General features: G+C 39.6%; 1 protein-coding gene across 1 annotated transcript in view; it reads right to left on the bottom strand.

Moving 5' to 3' along the window:
* Positions 1-6103: 6103 nt before the first annotated feature.
* Positions 6104-19649, bottom strand: part of CMC1 (C-x(9)-C motif containing 1) — a gene marked incomplete at its 5' end in the record, with an annotated part of 37977 nt that continues 24431 nt past the window's right edge. The window contains 2 exons of the mRNA XM_009075902.1: positions 6104-6218; positions 7554-7644. Coding sequence (XP_009074150.1) covers positions 6104-6218; positions 7554-7644 — 206 coding nt within the window. The remainder of the gene's footprint in view (positions 6219-7553; positions 7645-19649) is intronic.

Here is a 19649-nt window from a genome sequence, read left to right as displayed (position 1 = left end):
GCACCAGAACCTTGGCACTCTGGTGGGGAAGGCTACTAACTTTTCTTTTGTTAAAGAAACAAAGCCTTAATTTAATCAGACTTGGTGTTGTTGCATTGTTGATATACGTAAGTATTTTTGTGGTATCTTTAGTATGCCACTGAATTATTAGTTACAACTGCCTGCTCTAGAGATTATGGGTGTCTTGAGTACTGGTTTTTTTAATTTGGTTTTTTTCCTCTTAAGGCTACAAACTGTTTTAGACAAACACAATTTATACCTTTTTTTAAACTTCTCTGCTTCATATCTGGTTTAACACAACAGGGTTAAGTGAAATGTCTTGACTGCTCAAAACATTGACAAAAATGCTTTGGTATTTTGGATCTATGATACCTAACTTGTAATGGGTGGGAAGATACTCAGTACTGAATAAAGTTTAAAGGTGGGTGGGTGCAGTATTCAACTTCACAGGTTCAGCATAAAAACAAAGTAATAAAAATTAATTTCACAGCTGTTTAGTAGCAAATTATCTTAAAATTGCTTGCAAATACAGGGGGAAGCTGTGACTGTAGCACAGCCATGATGGGCTGTAAAAGTGTTAGCACGGTGCTACGTGACCCGTGTGGTTCCAGACACTCTTCCTGCGCAGTAAGTACTTCATACAAAGCCCATCTCCATCTCTTCTTTCAGTTTGTCTATCAAAGTAAAAAAAAAAAAAAAAAAAAAAAGGCCTTCCTGATACCTTCTTCTGTATTAGCAAACAGCATACATAAATAATGTTTCCCATTCACCAGATACTGGTTTTCTCTTTCTATTATCTTGCTCACGTATAGTGGCTTGTCTGTGATTAATGGAAATGGTGTCAGATGCTGGAATTTATTCTGACCAATGAACACAGCTGGCTCAGGGGAGTACAATCTCTTGGAAAGTAATAGAACAAAACCCAATATGCATAAAACAAATCCAAGTCACTAGGCTTTAGCTGATAGAACCAACTACCTGTGTAATAACAAAACATTGCTCATGTGGCTGCATAAGCTCTATGGTATCTAGTTCTAACACAGCTTACTTTTGGGGCTCCCCACCTCAGTGTTACAGAGGCTTTTTATTAAGTGATGTATTATCCAACAGGCATTAACATGATTAATACTTTGATTTGTGCGATGAAGGAATTCTACTGTGCAAGATTTTAAATAAATATATTTTTGTTTGAAATTGGTTTCACTTTACAAATCTCCTTATTTGGCACAAAAATTTTTACTTAGTTTTAATTCCTTAATTGTGTATAAATGTTATTCCATCCTCTTTCATTCAGGGGAAAAATGGCCATCTACTGTAGCTTGCTTCAGCATATTCTGGGAAAAGTATTCTCTTGAATGTTGAAACCTGAAGGATTTAGTTACTTTAAGCTACAGTGTGTTCCTGTGCTTTGACCACTTGTGTGAAAAGGTTCCTGGTCAGCCTGTCCTGCCCTGTGTGACAGGGGAACTTAAATTAAGCTTCTCTGTGCAAAGGCTGAGAATTTCCAGGCTTTGCCTTCGACTCTTGGTTTATCTTCTGTGCTGCTTCCTGTGCTGGAGAAGGGAGCAGTGCTGTTTGCCAAGAGGGACTTAGGAGAACTACAGGTACTGGGGAGAAGTGGGACTGATGATGCAGTTTGCTGTAGGCAGCATTTCCAATCCAATCCCTCACTGCCACGTCCGAGCTGTAACATTTGAAGGGGAAGTCCCCAGCCTTGGAGTCACCTGGGAGCTAACTGCATGTAAAGCATCTGTTGGTCCAAAGCTTACAATCAGATTTTGACTGAAGGCAGAAAAGTCATTTAAATCCACACGGCTGGTGGCTTACAGTGCTGTTTCCATTTTCAGAAGTGAAATCTTTTCATCAGACTGACAGCAAATTACATGCAGAAGTAGCTGTAGTTAATGGGGTTCTGGTGTTTGTGTGCACATGTGCATGTGTTACAGCAAACTGTAAAATCGCATAAAGTAAGGACCAGAGTCCTCAGTTACACTAAATGACACCAAAACAAATTTAACTTGAATGCAAACTTTCAACTTTTTTAAAACCTCACCTAACCTACCACTTTGACAATGTTCAATTTAAGAAAGCACTAATTCCATTTAACAGAAATGAAAGACACCTTTTAGGGCCAGAGGAGGCTGTTGCTTTGCACATTTAAGTGGCATATGGCAAGCTGATGAATATGTATTTGGATATTTGGGGAGCTGGATGGACCTTCTAATAGGTCACATGTAAACTTGGATTGTTTTGGTTCATTTTCAATATTTTTAAAATCTAGTTGGTGTAGGTTTCCCTGCCAGTTTTGTGGTTTAAAACTGATCAGTTTTCCTTTTATGTAAACTAGGCATATTGAAGAAAGCAAACTCCCAAATTAGCTGTGATGCATTGTCCAATTTTTACAGCTGGAAAAAGATGAGAGCAGCACTAGACATATGGGGGAGTTAGAATAAGACAACACCCAGACCAAGTGATGAAACACAGGCCCACGTAAGGATCACAGGAACTACAGTGGTGATAGAAAGCAGAGTGAATTTGATTTCAAAACCAACTTGCAGTAGACTGAGACTCCAGTGCTGAGACAGCTGTAGCTTTAATGGTCCTGTGGCCTGGTAAAAGAGGAGAGAACTGACAGCTGTATTGTCTTCCGGTCTTCAGACAGGTCCTGTGAGGAATGAGGGTTGCAGAGCAGTAAGGTGTTTTCCTGATATGTTGTGTAGTTTGAATATAAAAAGGCCATGTGAGGTTCTGGGTTGGTGGTTTTTTTGTATTATTTCTTAGGTTTTGAGGGGTCAGGCTTTTCCCCCCTTTCTTCAGGGGAACTGCTGTGCTACTTGCAATTGTATGAACATAGGACAGTGGATGAAAGCATTTTATTTTTTACGATCAGCAGTAAAAGGAAACCCTAATTTTAACTGAGTTGCAGTTGAACCATTTGAAAAAAAACCAAACCACCCTGTGATCAGTGTCCAGCAGAATAAATTTAATTATACTTTAAGATGGAAGAGACCAAGTGTTTCAAACATTAAGATACAGTAATTCAGTGGTAAAATGACTGTTTTAGTATGGATGGTCTGATCTGGGGAGAAGCATGTAAGAAATACCCAAGGTGCTTACTGAACCAATTTTTAAATAGATGGAGCACTTACATTGCAACTATATTTGACCATTTGTTGATCAGCAGAGTAAACAGGACACAGGAATTACTTGCAGGAGTTACTTGAGGAGGAGCATGCCCTGTGCTAAATGTGAAGCAGAATGGGTTTCTGGCTTGCAGATTAATTGCTGGGTGATGTCTCAGACAGCAGCGTTTGGTCACTCCATGCCTCTGAAAACCCTGTGCATAACAAACTGCCACTCATCTTCCCTCTGAGTTTGCATTTTACTCTTTGAAAGCAAACTTCTAAATAACTGTATGATACCTTTTTCCTTCTTCCTTTCACATCTGGCATTTGTAGGGGGCTCCTCAGGAGTTTAAAGACAGCTTTAATACCCTGAGAGAGTGCAGTCTCTAGTGAAATATGGGGGTGTCTTGGGTGCTTGCCAAGTGCTACAGAGAGGCACAAATAGGCCCCTGTGCTGCAGAAACAGCCACATGCTCTGCTGCACCATGCAAGGGTACTCAGTGAACAAAGCACTCTTCTAGCTTTAAGACTTTATTTCACTACTATCAATGAACAGTGCCTTGGAGCAAATGATTTTAAGAAGGCTGGGCACCAGGTTGCCACTATAGGAGGTAAGCACGAGGTGCAGGCTCATCATGCAGCTACAGTGAAATTCCTGCAACTTTGCAGGAGCTTCTAGTTGTTAACAGGCAGTGTTAAAACTGGGAATGTAAACACTTGGTAATGCCACCTTCATTTTTCAGAAGGTCACGTTAGAAAACGTCAGAGGCTTTCATACAAGTATTAACTGTGATGGGTGAGTGGCATTGCCACGCTGCAGACCTTGGCTGACCTTCTCAAGCTAATCTCTGCACTTCTGTAACCTTTCTAGATGAACAGGCTAAACTGACAACAGCAGAGACACAACTAGATTCCTTCCCCCGATTGTCTACTCCTATGCAGGATAATAATGTGTAAGAATCCTGCAGAATTTATTTCAAAATGAGAGAAAAACCCAAACTATTTAGGGCCCATTAATTAAGAGTTGCAATCCCTGTCTTAGATGGAGATGGCTGGACGAAGTACTGCATGTCAGCTCCCTGCCTCAGCACTTAGAGTTGGCTGCTCTAAGTACAGGCAGGTACCAGGGTTCGTTTTGCTGGGAGGTGAAAGGGCTGAGGGGGAAGACAGTCAGGCTGCCCCAGTTGTACCGTGTCCTCCTTCACAAGTAACTTCTTACAAAATCAAAGTGCTTTTTAAAAAATACTCAGCATGTAGCAAAAAAAAGCTTTCAGTTCCCTGCTGAAGCAGAAGATGAAGGCTTTGCCAAAACTACAGATGTTTTCTTACACTGATTAGAATCTAGGGCTGCCTCCTGTTAACCTGAGCAGGAAGGAGAGTTACAACTGAGACAAAACCAAAACTGAAAGCCATTGACTAGTAATGACTTTGCCACTTCATAGTACTCATTCTTTCATTTAAACTTTAAAAGAGGTAAATGAAATTCAAGTACACGATACTGCACAAGACACTACGAAAGTGAAAGGTGCGAGACCAAGAATACAAAACTTTGCATTAAGGCCATAGGTGTGTAAGAGAGGAAGCTGATGCCAGGTGCAAATCCCAGCTCTGAGTACATCCCATAGCAAACTGGAGGAGCTGCACTAATCCAGTTCTTCATTACACTCACAACAGTGTTAAGTAAAGAGAAGTAAGTGCCTGACAGCATAATTCAGTACATGTATTTTCAGGCTTGACAGCAGAACTTAAAGTTATCAGTGCAGAAGTGAGTTGTGGCTGTGGTTCACAGACAGCATGTACAGAAGGGTGGGGGAGCATGACCTGCAGGTTTATCTGGGCTTTGTTTCACTGCAGGCTTCAATTCCTCCACTCCACTACTGGTCACTTTTTTTTTGCTGAACATACTTTCTGCTGAGCCAGAAAACTGCTGGTGCTGTTGTCTGTGCTCACCAGCTGTGCTGGAAACGTGAGCATGACCCAGGTGAGCAACAACTGCCCCTAAGAGAATGCTCACTCCTGCCCAAATTCTCTTTGGAAGGGTTTTTAACAATGGTTACACCCCCAGGCTAGCTTCCCAAGGGTTGAAAATGTTGCAGGTTTTCACAGTGGGGTAAAGGAACAGTAACTGTCCTTAAAAACACATTTCACGATGTAACTTGTTTCCGCTTTTTTAAAAACTACAGAGTCAAACAACTAATTTTCCACTAACTGGAAATGTTATGTTGTTTACTCACGTCTACCTATAATAATTTTGCAAGTGTGATCACTCACTCCTGAAGTGTTGCAGCTATACAGTTTATTCCCTGTTCTCAGGTAAGGTCTGAATCAGATTACTTTCTCCTCTAGAGTCAAAATGGTCAATCTGGGCCCCACACGAGCATGGAGCTTCCAGCCCTTCTCACAACATACACTTAAAAATGAGTCACACTGTTGGCACATGTACTATCTCGTATGACTCAACATTTTCATGAAAAACATTACTCACATTGGTCCAAGCAGCTCTTCTCAGTAGAAGAGAAGGGTGACAAATGCAAAATGCATCTCTATAAACAACCAGCATCAAGTGATGACTAACAGATCAACTTCAATGTATACCTAATTTGTGATCTGTTAACATACCTGAAATTATTCACCCTTAAGTTTTTCTGTAGCCTGGCTCACATAACTAGCCACAAGCTTTAAATCCCAAATGGACATTCTGGAACTGTAAACTCCAAATTGTAAACTAGTAACAAAATCTCAAACCCAGACAGAGGAACAGACCTTTGCAACTTCTCCTGCTAACTGTGACAGGATGCTTTAGATCCTTAACTACAGAAAATTTAAAAACTGGTTTTGAACTTCAGAGATTATTTTATTCTCCATTCATCTCATTTTGTGTATTTCAATTAAATTCCATGCAGGGGGTACAGATGATTTAAGTCTGTTTAATCAAGTGAAATCAAAGTTGGGTATAAAATTTGAAAAGTTCCTTTTAACTACACATTTGAAGTAACCTTCTGTCTTTTTTTCTTAATTCCAGTTGCTCTGTATTCTTCTCTTTGCTTCAAATACTCTGTTTTGCATTCTTCATAGAATGATGGATCAGAATAGCTACAAGACAGAAAAATGCATAATGCTGTTTTCATCTTGGAATATGGATCAGATATTGCATGAATAACACCCATAACTGATTTTCTTTTCACACCCAAAGAAAATTTGGCAGCCTTCAATAATAAAAGACCTTTTTTTTTAAATAAAGCACAAACATTTAAGTTGTTTTTGTAAGCTTTAAATACTGAGTTGGTCTGCATTCTCTCATGACACTGCTCTCTCTTCAGGCATAGTCCTTTTCAAGCCTCTACAGTTGAAGCCACCAAGAGGAAAACTAGAAAAAGGGCAAGACATTTGGTGTCTCAGTTCAGCTAAATAATTTAGTATTTGGAGTTACCTTCCTCAGCATGGGACTCTGCCAGAGACCCCTTGCATTTTTTTATGCACCCAAGCAACTACTGGGAAGAGGTTCAAGTTATCTCAAACAGTAGACATGTAGGTCCTTGAGCATTACACTAAATTCCTTTTCTTTTAAGTTTGATTTTAGTTATAACTATTCAAGCACTAAACATTTTTTTTCAGTGGCATTTTGTTTCCATCTATTTTTTTAAAAAGGCAAAGGTACAGACAGTAACTCCAGCAAGTTCTGACTGCAGTTAGGCCTGAATTCTTTCTTGGCTGCACTTGTTTCTTTCATCAATTCCTTAATATCTGGGAAGAACTGTCACTAGTTCAAAGGAATTTAATATTAATTAATCTCTGGTTTAACAGAGCAGGACAGACATTCCACCTAAAAAACCCAAACCAACCTCATTTTTCCCCCAGTCAAACTCAAAAAATTCCCAATCCACACTCTGGGAAATTCAGGTATCTAATGCTTCAGCCTGATATTAGGACTTCCAAAAGAGACATTTCAATCCACCATGGCATCGAGTTGACCTCTCTTATATCTAACAACTTCCCAGGTCTGCTGCTACTGCTGTTCACGAACGACAGCAGGAGGCTTTCAAGACAGACTAAATCTTAAAAACAGAGTTCAAGATGCAAAATGAAAACAAACTAATCCTTTCTCACTAACAGAGTACGAAGGTGCTCCACTGCTCGCCCCATCCCCACATATGTGATGCAGCAGAGCAAATACAGATCTACAGGTGGTCTGGGCTGAATTCTATCACCATATCAGTCATAGCCCTATATGTACATCGTAAATAAAATCTTGTCCGTTAGGGATCTGACCAGAAGAGTGTGAATAAAGCAAAGACACCATTTTCAGAAAAGATATTGGAGTCCCTAACCTTGCATAACCCTTTTGAGAATAGTCAGCATTTCTACTCATTTCTAGGTTAGCACAGGTCATGTACCAAAAAAACCAATAAAAACTCATGAGGGACTTACTAGCCAACCAGACAGTCTTTCAGTGCGGTGTTCTCTGGCCGACACTTCACCACCATAAGAAAACCAGTTTCTTGACAGCATTTAGTAAATGCTGGGAAGGAAAAAAGATAACACAGATTAAACTGAAGTTAGGAAAATGACAATTCATTAAAAAATCCCATGTGTAGGAGGTATCATACCAGATCTGATTTATTATTATTAACATAACCATAGTTGGCCTAGAGTGTCATACTGTTTGCAAAGTCTTTGTCACTTGTTTAGCAACAGGATTTTAATTGGGATTCTCCCCTTATCATGTAACACATTCACACACATATTGCTGTTGCTAATACCAACAGATTCTGAAGTTATTGCAGCAAATCCACGATTCTTGCACCTGCTTTTCATACAGACTACTCAGGGCTATCACAGCAAAACAAAAGGAAGCATGACAAATTTGCTAAACCAGGCTTGTTAGCATTTCCTCTGCAATGAAAGCTTTTGAGATTACTGAAGCATGTTTGCATCTACATTAAATTAATTAAATATAAATTAAGAAGGCAGCAGTGTTGACAGCAACTTCTGCCTCAAAGAAATGCCACTGGCAATAATCTCCTGTGAAGGTTGGAACAGGAGACAAGAAACTGTGAGGTCATGGTTCTTTCCTGGCATTCCCAAAAATCTCTGCTGGGAATGCAAGGAAAAAGCTGGAAGTGCTACGTTGTACTTCATGGCACTACAGTGCTCCAAGAAGGACTGTTGTCTCCTCTGTATCTTCTCTGCATTGTGCAGTGGTTTGTAGCTGTTCTTCAGTACGGAGTTTCTTCAAAGTCCAAATGTCTAATAAACAGCACTGCCCACATAAATACTGATGATCATCTACATGTCTGGGACCATGATCTCTGGCATTTAAGAAAAATGAAGTTGGTCAATGAAGTGAAAGTACCTAGTCTATTTTAAGGGTCTTAAGACTTGTTTTCAAGTCAGTGAGACACTAAAACAGAACAGCAAAGTCACACTTCAGGATGTATGTTTTACCTGTGAGCAACTAAAACCATGCCTTATTGTCACCAACACCCTGTACAGATGTTTCACTGAATAATAACTCTAGATGAGAATTAGCTGTTATTTCTATCAGGAGATTTCAAACTGTTTTGCTCTAAGGGGTCTGAGTAATCATCTGCATCCAGGGCAAGAACCTGCAGATCAAGTTCCCCTCTACTGCATCCCCTTTCAGAATTCCATCCACTTCTCCTCTTCTGAGCTCTTCCTGGTAGTGATTTAATATCTAGTAAATTTAGGATATGCAGAAATTATTATATTCTTGCACATATTTAGCAAAAATTACATCTAATCCAGTAACATCAAAACTTAATGGTGCTATATCATACAAAGGGTAAATCACATTATCTATACTCACTGCACTGAGTATGTTTACATACACTGAGCACATGCACACTGAGTATCATATATATCTATACATGGACACACATTACTTTTTGTTTTGTCCAAAAACTTGTACTTTGGGTACTCATATCAGAATCTTCCACTTCTTGTACACAGCAATCAGATATGTAGTGTTTACTGAAATTTTAATTTTGGTATCTCTTCAAGTCTTTCAGATTACTGTACAGATACACCTTTTGAAGTCACGCTGGGTGTCATAAAAAGCACTTCAAGGACCTGCAAGTTACTGACCATATGGGCACAACTGTCAAACACACCAACTGTCACACAGTCCTGTTCCAAGGCTTGTATGTGTTCAAGACATTCAGCTGAAGTTTCAGACTTGCCTCCTAAGTAACTGCTTATCCTGTACAATGATGTAACTTCATCACATCAAGACTTAAATAAAGAAACCAGAGATTTGTGCCTATAAAAGCAGCAATCCTGTCCTTTGCTCAGAGCAGATGCCCATTGAAATGGGCATCAAGCAATCATACACCTGACTGGAACAAAATCCACCTTATTGTATCCTGGACACTAGTGGCAAGGCTTTGAGGACAAGGTGATCCAACAGCTGCAAGCAATCCCCACATGACACTAATAGGCTTGTCCATGGCTGTATTAACTACACTTTTGCTAAAACAGTTTACAAGAAAAGGCAGCGTTTGCTGAAAGTGTTGATGACAGACTTAAGTGTCCTTATACTGGCAAACTTACATGTATCTTCACAAAATTTTGCGAAGAATTGACTTCTTATCTACTTTGAATGTATTACTTATTGATGAACAGTTAAAACATGCTCCAACACAGCATCCAGTGTTACACATTGGCAAATTCACCATACAGTACATGAAAACCACATGACAGTATGCAGAAAATAGGTTTAAATTAACCAGTTGATTACCAGTTGGGGCAACACCAATCTGTGCTCAAAGGTGTCTCTTAACAAGCACATGCAGATTCTAAGACCACATTTGGTATGTGTTTTAGACCTAAAGTCATCAAATACACAACTTTGAGGAAACTTCTGGACAGCTGGAGTTTACAAAGCAGTGTAAGCTCAGAACAAGACATGAAATGTGTTGTTACATTATTAAAATGCTTCTTTGGCTTTCAGAGGTGAATCTGATGTTTCTTCTCCTCTTTCCTGGACTGTTTACACCGACCGTCCCTACATCAGTATCTCAGAAAAATCAGACCTACTAATACGTTTCTAAAAATGTCCTTTGTTTTTTCAGGGAAAAAACATCCAAAGCCTTTGAAAACTTATGGTCTACCTAGTGACCAGTTTGATTTCTGCTCTCTACAGGCACTTAAAGAAGTGCTGTGCTGAGGTTTTGGGTTGCTGAGGGATTTTTTTGTAGTAATCATTTCTTCTGGAAGCTGTGAAGTAAAAAACCACAGAAGACAACAGGAGGTCCCTCTCACTTGTTAGCTCACTCGTCTTGATTGGTTAAAGGCGTGATGTCCCAGTGAACAAAAACCCTGAACTGCAACTGCAAGCATTCCCTGCCTACAGGAGGCCCTGCCTGCAGTACATGGCCAGGCACTGTTGTGAAGTGGTAAAACTGCTTCCAGCTATTTAGCTTTAACATTACTGATGCTTAACAGCAGAGGGAAAAAAACCCGAGAAGGTTAAAGCATATTAGGGTATCCTTATATTAGCACACAAAACTTGATTATCCCTCTCTTCTCCTTGGCAGTCATGTAAAGAGTGTGGTGCAAGACATGTTTAGCTAAAAATATCTACCAGAAACCATAAAGGAGTCTGGAGAATGTTGTTTTATTTTTAATTATGCTCTGTCTTGCTGACAACTCCTCTCATGAAATGAAACACCTCAATAATGAGCAGCACAAAGACTCTTAAAACTACTGGTTTGGAGAATAAACTCACAAATAATGGTCAACAGTTCCAGATATAATCTCAAACCAAGAATTAATCTCCAGTTCTGTCATCTTGACAATCACCACTCATTCTTCACTAAAGCAATATCTGCATTGTAAACCAAAGTTTCAGGGTGCACAGCAAGACACCACAAAAGGAGCAGACACACAGGAGCTTATTACAAACCTGGTGTAGCTTAACACTTTAGCAGCTAAGAGCAGCAATCAGCACACCAGGGAACCTGGCCTCACTCTCATACAAACCTTCCCCATACCCAGCACGTCATACAGTTGCTCTTTCAGAGCAGAACTGATCTTTTCATAATCTCACGTATGATCCAATCTTGACAACTTTAGCAAAAGGCTTTCCAGGACTTTAATGCCTTCCTGGGCTGCAAGCAGCAAGATACCAAAACAGAACTCTCAAGCAGCAGTGAAACTAGAGGTAAATTTGGGCCAGTCTGCAAATTCACTGCAGACTGTAACACAAAATAAAGAAATGCTTCAAACAAACAGTAAATGTCATCCCCAATATTTGTAAATACAAGCTAAACAAAATGAGAGACAGAACACAACAGAAGTGAAAATGCCTTGTTAGACAGGGGAAAAAAGCTTGGCCTCCATAAAATCAGCCCTGCCAAGGCTTTTCCAGGACAGCTACATATGTCTGTCAGTGAATGCTCTGTGCACAGACAAGGACAGACCCAGTACTGCGTCAACAAGCTGCAGGTGCCTTCCAGTTACCACGGAAACTGGCTACAGACCTCCCTTTCACCTGCAGCAGTTATGGTTCATGACATCATATCTGACATAGGTTACCCCACAGGCTCCTCTCTGTGCCATAGGCTGTGTCTAAGGGGATGCACACAGAGCAAAGATCTCTTCTCAAGGCTACAGCACAGAGAGAGTTCACTGAATAGTTCATCACTGACTTGAGCCCGTATGTTGTCTTCTTCCTCCCTCTCTCATAAAGAAAACTTTGAGCTTCTGTTGTAAGGCAAATCCAAAATGAGTTTTGGGCACAGTTCTGCGAATTTTAAGCCTCGTTATGTTTTGGCCATTACAGCAACATAGAGAGATTTTTAACTGCTAAAGCAAGCCTGCAATTTAGCACCTTCTCTAAATCAACCAAGTATGTAAGGCCAAAGAGTATCTCTGCCAAGACAAGGGTCTGCTTTCAACTGAGCAAAAGCTGAACAACCATTTTTGAATACAGAGCAATTCGGTTTGGCCAGGTCTCACCTAACTATGGCATGCTGGCACGTGTAGATGATCTGCCCATGATGGGAAGACCACACAGCTCATGTGGTTTTTAGGGACAGGCATGAGGTTGAGGTCAGTGATGAATGAGCCCTTCCAAGGACTGACTACTCAGCAGGGAGCATCTCGGGCCCTGATGAGTTGAGGGAAGCCAATGAGTTTGGTACTTGGCACCTCCAGATCTTCAGCTGCCCAGGATTGCACTGAGTCTCCCTATCTCAACTTACCTACTTGAGAAAGCACAACACAGAGAGCAAGGAGAAATTAGGTCCTGACATATGTAAAATCACAGCTTTATAGATAATTTTAGAAGGCTTTTAAAGGCTTTTTTTCCTGTCTAGCTGTTCAGACATGCTTGTTTTTATTCTTTTTATAAAAATCCTACTCTGAGTATTTGTGTAATTCTATTCCAATACAGAATTAGACAAATTATGTTGGAGGCTTTACGAATTAGTTTTGAGTGTCTGACTTAGTATATTTGATGGTTGATTAAAAACTCCTTTAAGTTGCAGAGCACTCTTTTATTAAGGTTTCTTTGATAATTAGCTAGAAGGTTGAGCACAGTAAAGAACACTTTGTTTACAAAGATCTTTACAGTCCATACTAACCTTTGCTGAAAAAATAGTATCTAAGAAGAAATAGTATCTAATTTAGCATTTTTAATTCCTTTTTCCCCAACTCTGTTTTATGACTTCACTACAAGGTAATATGAGAAGCAGATGGAAACTGTGTAACATTTCACTTATCACAGAATAAAGACTGGACAAATCATTTCCCTGACTATCCAAGCAGTCAGAGACACACATGCAATACACTCTAATGTGTTAATTTTAAAAGATCTGAAATACTACCAGAAAGTTACAACAAAGTTAGCTGAGATCCACCAACAGATATCCTGGCACATACACTTCTTAATTAAAAAAATAAAGGAAATAAAAAGCCAAGGTAGTGCCCATTCCCATTTTACAACATATTCACAGGTTCAAGAAGTATTTGCTCCTGTATGATGAGAATAAAAACTTGTAGGATTTTGACCCAAAGGGACAAACCAACATCTGGCATAAGACAAGAGCCACAGCTCAGCTGAATAAAGGTGATGATTTTCTTCCACACCACTAAACCAGACAAGGTTAAACTTAACACTCTTAATCTCAGTGTCTCCAGACCTACAACCAGTGGACACAACAGAAACAAGGCACCATATTTAAGATGCAAGTGTTCTTCCTGTAGCCTACAACACCCCTCCAACCTTGAGCAGAGTTAGGCTGGTCCCTTCACTGTGCTCATTCAAAGTGACATGGTGGAATCAGTGTGTTGGACTGATAAAGTTTCAGTTACCTATATGCAAAAGAAAGACTTTATGAAAAAACCTGTAACGTCCTGCCTCACGCAATAAAAATTGTGGCTTTTCTTCTGTGATTTAATAAAGAGGAACAACCAGTAACAGATGATATTTGAAGCAGATTTTTAAAGGAATTTTTTTAACTTAAATATTTGAAAATATTAGGTACTTAATTATTTCTTTCTGCCAACATGGAAGTCTTTCCATGGGCAAAGCAAGAGAAGAATAGAAAGTGTTTGGGACTTATCTCCAGACAAGCAGCAGCATGGAAACTGTGTTGATATAACAATGCCAAGGGATCATCCTTATTACTTTCAGCATATGAACTATTTGTAGCACGAAGACTATTTCTGAAAGTTCATTTTTTTGCAGATTCAGATTATAACAACACTTGGCACTTTCATACTGCCTAATATTGCCAAGTGTCGTGCAATTCATATAACATTAGAACTGCAGCTTTATCAATTATAATTGTGCATCTATTTTGCAGATGTTCTTGTACACAAAATAAATGAAATATTCCCCATTATCAAGATAAATTGATCCTCTCATGTCTGGCTCTCGTTTATTTAAAGACTTTACAATTTTACTACTTAAGAGAAAGTCCTACAGAGGTGTTATCTCACCATTTATATTTTCTCAACACTTATGATACTGCTATCACACTCCTAAAATAAAATAAAAAAAAAGCTTGCATCATGATCCAGACCAGGCTTCTGTTCTATTCCTGGGGTAGTTTTTTTCCCTTTACACAAAAAAGGAAATAGTTTCGTCCAGCATTTTGGTCATTCCTTGGGCTCTACCACCGGGTGGAAAAAAGATGCCCAAAGTGACAATGGCAATTTAGGGGCTGCTGGTAGAAGGAGGAAGAAACAGTTCCCATTGAAATGTAAACAAGGATGAGATTTTAAAATTTCTGTTTGCAAAAACATATGTTTGTACAAAAACATTTAAATGATACAAAACATTATCAACAACACTTTATGGTGGAGTTATCATGCTTTTAATTTTGTATTAAATTATGATTTATTAGCTTGTTACTTTGAAGATTACTCAGTATGCACAGGACAGAGTACTGGTGCATTTAATGAGCCAGAGGAGGTAGTAGGATGAACATGAAGAGATTGTTTTACATTGTAAAGTATGAGCTATTTGATATTTCCAACACAGTACAAAAGAAAGCTTCTCTGTAGATTGATCATGGTTCAGTTAACATCACTGAATATCTAATACCTCCAACTCAATTAATTCTCACCTGATTAAGATCAGTCTGATATTCAAACTAAATCATCTCTCCAGTCAAGTAGAAATCCATATTTCTGATTTTACTTTTAAATTACAATAACAAATAAAATACACATCGTCAGTATGCTAGGAGTAGCCTTCCTATTCTAGTCTACTATGGCATGCATAACACAGCTGATTAAAGAATTATTCTAATTTGAGCAACAATATATATAAGACAGATTAATTTGAATAGAAGGAGATAGCATGAAATAATTAAATGCATCTTATATAGGGCAAAGAGAAAATTGACAGAAAATAACCTTGATTCTTTCAAGTGAACCTCTGTTATCAGATCAAATACTTTGTCTCTGCAAATATTCATTTGCTATAACATAAAAATAATCATAGACTTCCCATTTCCTACTTATCACCAGCCCCCCAAAAGCTGCTTCATTTCAGCTTTTGTAGCTCCAACATACTGCTGGGGGCATCTGTCCTACAAGACTGAGGAGAAACAATCCCAGGAATTTTAGGGAAAGGATATTCATCCTCCTGCCCAATCGTTTTAAAGACACTCTCAGCCCAGAACAGCAGCTTTATCTTAAAGTACACAGCACAAACAGGATCCTTCAGCAAAACACAGCATCTCTGGCACACCAGTATGAGATGCTGAAACATCCCCTGTTTTGTGATTGAGAGGTGAACATACAGCGGAAGAGAATCCTCAGAAAGGCAAATAATACAACTGTGATCTACAGAGGACGAATACTTCTCAAAAAGTACCTAGAAACTGTTTGTCTCAACACAATGCCTTGGGATAAAGAACACGTGTTACCAACATCCTAGAAACAAATCCGAAGACGTTGCTTTAAGGCACATTTAGGGATGAGAAAATAACATCATGAATGAGACAAAGGGCCCATTTGTCCTGTACACCATCTTTCTCAGAAGCCAGTAATAGCTGCTTTAGAGAAATGTGCCAAAGTCTACATTATGAAGAAACCCCTGTCAGCTGCAAGCTGGGCTTATACCTGGAAGCATAAAGTTCTCACATGCCTTTCAAAACCCTCACGATCACTTCACAGTGGGTCTAAACTGACAAGCACCCAACAAAAGAGGAAGAAAGGGGGGGGAAAAATCTCAACACCAAAAATGTATATGCTAGCCTGAATTCCTTTAACATCGATCTGCTGTGGCTTGCTCAAGTCCCGCTGAAGTCTCAACTACTGCAACTGTAGTTATTTGTTTCATGCCATGTGTGCCTTTTTCATTAGCAAGTTTTCAAAATCCTGCTGCAAAAATTAATTGGCCTCAAAGTACCTCTCGGCTGGATGCAGAACAGTCCAAAGCAGCAGGGAGGAAAGGTACTTTGTGCAGCACAAAAAGGTTTGGGGTTGGTTGGGTGGATTTAATTTTTTTTCAGAACAATCCAATTACTTGCTCTGTAAATGCCATCTACCTTCACTTAAGAGCAACAGTGTTCAAAGTTTCATCTCTTAAATGCATTGATATTACAAGGTTCCAGGTTTGGCCAACTGCTCAGAACAGGCTTTTTAAATGAATATAGGAAATCAATGGCTTATTTAAACTTTCTGTTTCAAAAATTATTTTAAAATATAGGGTTTTTCCATTTGTGTGTTGTTTGTTGGGGTTTTTTTTGGAAACCACAATACCACACCAGTTTTGAAAGCCCATGTAAAGCATGTAGGGATTCTCCAACATCACTTAATTTAAAACCAAAGTCATTGCTCAGCTGCTGATCTACTTTTCATTGCAGAAACATTAGTAGCATTTCTGTTGCTTTCAAACCCAACAATCATTAAAGTCAGAATTTCTGGGAGAAAAAAAAGGAAGAACTTAAAAAACTAGCAACAAGGAATCATGAGAAAATCGAGGAAAGCCATGAACAATGAAGACACAGTCCCATTCCCACATGATGCAGAGGCTTGTGCTGGGGGAACCTCCCTCACCAGCCTCACTACACATGCTCTGTAGCCTAAAATTTGCTCCCATTCAGACTGAATTGTGGATGTTTGTCAGAGGGATATCCAGAAATCCCAGCGACAGCAGGGAAGTACTTCTGTCTGTCCCAGTCAACCCACACTTGCCCACTGCAGATTATTGGACCTTTTCTTCCTAATTTCATAATAAGCGCTAAGAGACAGGGAATGAAACTGAAAAGCAGAGTCTGAGAAAGGAAAAAATTGTTTTGTTTAAGAAAAAAAAAGCCCAACACAAAATACAACCTGAGGAACACCGCCAAACACAGTAATCCAAGCCAACCTAATCAGTTCAACAACAAAACCTAGGAAAAAAAAAGAAAAAAAAAGAGTTCTGAAAAAAAATACACAAGCAATCTCCTGGTACTTTCAGGAGAATTTAGTCCTGCCATTTGGACAAAGACTGGTCAGCTCTCCTCATTCCATGTTTCTGTATCAGTCCTGCACACATGAGATCTGACCAAAATTACTTTGGGGGGACAAGGGGTGGAAAGATGTAGTTTTCAGTTTGATATGAATGCTGAACGCACACATGAAACTTGACTAGGAAAAATGTACAACCTAAGATGTCAGATAGTGCTTTGCTGACAATTGCTAAATGCTGATGAAACGCACTGGTAGACATAATTTATTAGTAACATGCATTTAGTCACTACAATTTCAACAGAACTTGGACTTCAACAGCAAACAGAGCTTTGGCACAGATGACACAGAGAAACCTACTTGATACCTTCAGTGTAGTAGACACAAGCTTGACCTGATCTGATCTCTCATCCCACATGTACAAAGTTGTCAGGATTTTTTGTATGCAAGTGCATGCACACATATCTACATGTGTGTGTATTTTGCCCCAAACATACAGAAACACAGTACACTGTCAAATTTATGAAGTAAATTCCAGCAATCCAGCTCTTTAAGAGCTAAGAGACATGTCCTCCTGCTTCTGACTAAGCAAGACAGCCAGAACACAGCAGTGTATAGAAGAGGGTTATGTCCTCAGAAGACAGGAGAAACAGCAAGGGCAGAACTATTACATATAAGGCTTTACAGTGACTGTACTTTGTCAGCCAAAGGCAGATTGAAGAGCTCAAAGATGACAAGCTGCTGGGCTATGGAGGCAGATTTGTCAAGAAATGCAGAACTCCTTTTCTTACAAAAAAACCCCAACCTTTTAAGCAAAGTCAGCACATCACAGTGAAACAGTTTACTCAGGTAAACCATGATTTGTCTACTAAAGAAACCTGCTTTAGCAATGTTTTTGCAGTAACAAGCATTGCCTTCTATATAAGGTTCCAGGCAAAGCACTCCCGATGAGCACAGCCACCTAGTTAAACTGCACTGGGTTTAAACAACTGCATCCTTTAAGACTGACTTGATCTAATTTTCCTCCCACCCTGCAGTAAGTATCCCTGACATCAAGCGTTACCATACCAGGCGCTGGAAGAGGCAGAACTGGAACAAATGCAAGTTCCCCCATGGCTACTGTCTGTCACTGCCTGCTTTTATATAAACAAGTGCATCCAACTTGATCCTCGGCGCTAAGCAGCATCGCTGCTGCTGATCCTCCCACCTCCTCTGGGAGCTGCTGAGCCACCCAGGGACAGCTGAGAAGTTAGGATAACAGATGATTAAGAGAAACAACATCCTCCTCCCTCTGTCCCACGGTGACTGACTCTTGAGCTGAACTCCAAAGTTAAAAAAACATATTTCTAGAAGACAGAGCTTCAGCGAGTGGCAGAACCAACAGTAATGTCCTTCTACCACACGGTGGGGATAGAGCAGGGCGTTTATGTAACTCCTGCTCAGGCACTTACCCGGCTATTCCATCATGACAACAGCTCTCTCAGTGTGATGTTTGGGGGATTTTTCCCTTCCCCCCCCCCCTCCAGTTTAATTTACTGGACTTCCAAAACTATGTTCCTAACTCAAAGTTCCAACAACGAAAGTTGGTGGTAGTAGTAGCAGTAGTAGTAGTAGTTCTCCCTTCTCTGAAACAAAATCTTTAAGCAAAAGTGAAACTGATTTCAGGGTTCCAGATGGAGGGTGGGGGCAGCTATCCCATGTACTTACTTTACTTCGCAGTATATGTTTAATCTTGTGCTTTTTTTTTTATTCAAAAATTACTAGCCATATGCTGGTGTGGAGGTGTGGGAAGGATTCCTATTGAAAGAGATACTACTCAGCACTTATAAGGATGACAGAACCAGTAATGCAATTTTTCAGAAAAAAAACCTGCAAACAACCAACCCAGAAATTGTGCTTTGTCCATATTCTGAACTGAACACTGAGAAGCAACTTGACCCTTTCAATTATAACCACAGTGTGATAAAGAATGTTAAACTACTCTTTCAAAGGTACGTCATTGACTATGTAGGTATTTAGAATTTCAGATTTCCCTACTCAGTTTATGATTCTGACGAGATGACTTTTAAACCATGTGACAAGAAAGCAAACTACCAGTTCTCAGGAGGACCTGGAAATTTGGCAGTGACTCTGAAACATTTACCTTCCATCTTCTGTAAAGTGTTTTCAATAAATGACTGCAATAACCAAGTACCCAAAAAGGACTGAATGCCAGACAACAAATAATCCAGTGACCATACATTTACAGGATTTTTAAAACTGTTGCACAAAAGCTTTTTGACATAACAAAGCACAACTGTGTATTATGGTTGGGTCCTGGAAAACTCTCCATGAGCAGTGAGCACTGCATGTTGCCCTGAGGGAACAGGGCAATTAGGATGCTCCCCTGGATCATGAACTCCCCCACAACACACACCCTCCCTGAGCTAGTAACACATGTTTTCTTCAAACTTTTCAGAGATATTAAACTGAACAGATGAGGAAAAGGCTATTCAGAACAGTGCACGACTGGCACCTTGTTGCAATCTTACTTACAGACCAGTTCTGTTCTGGACCAAAACCTGGATAATGATAGCAAACAGCTCAGGTGCTTCT

This window comes from Acanthisitta chloris, unplaced genomic scaffold (genome assembly GCF_000695815.1).
Source record: "Acanthisitta chloris isolate BGI_N310 unplaced genomic scaffold, ASM69581v1 scaffold26625, whole genome shotgun sequence".
Classification (NCBI taxonomy): Eukaryota; Metazoa; Chordata; class Aves; order Passeriformes; family Acanthisittidae; genus Acanthisitta; species Acanthisitta chloris.
Note: the sequence above shows the minus strand (reverse complement) of the source record. Positions and strands in the feature narration are given on the sequence as shown.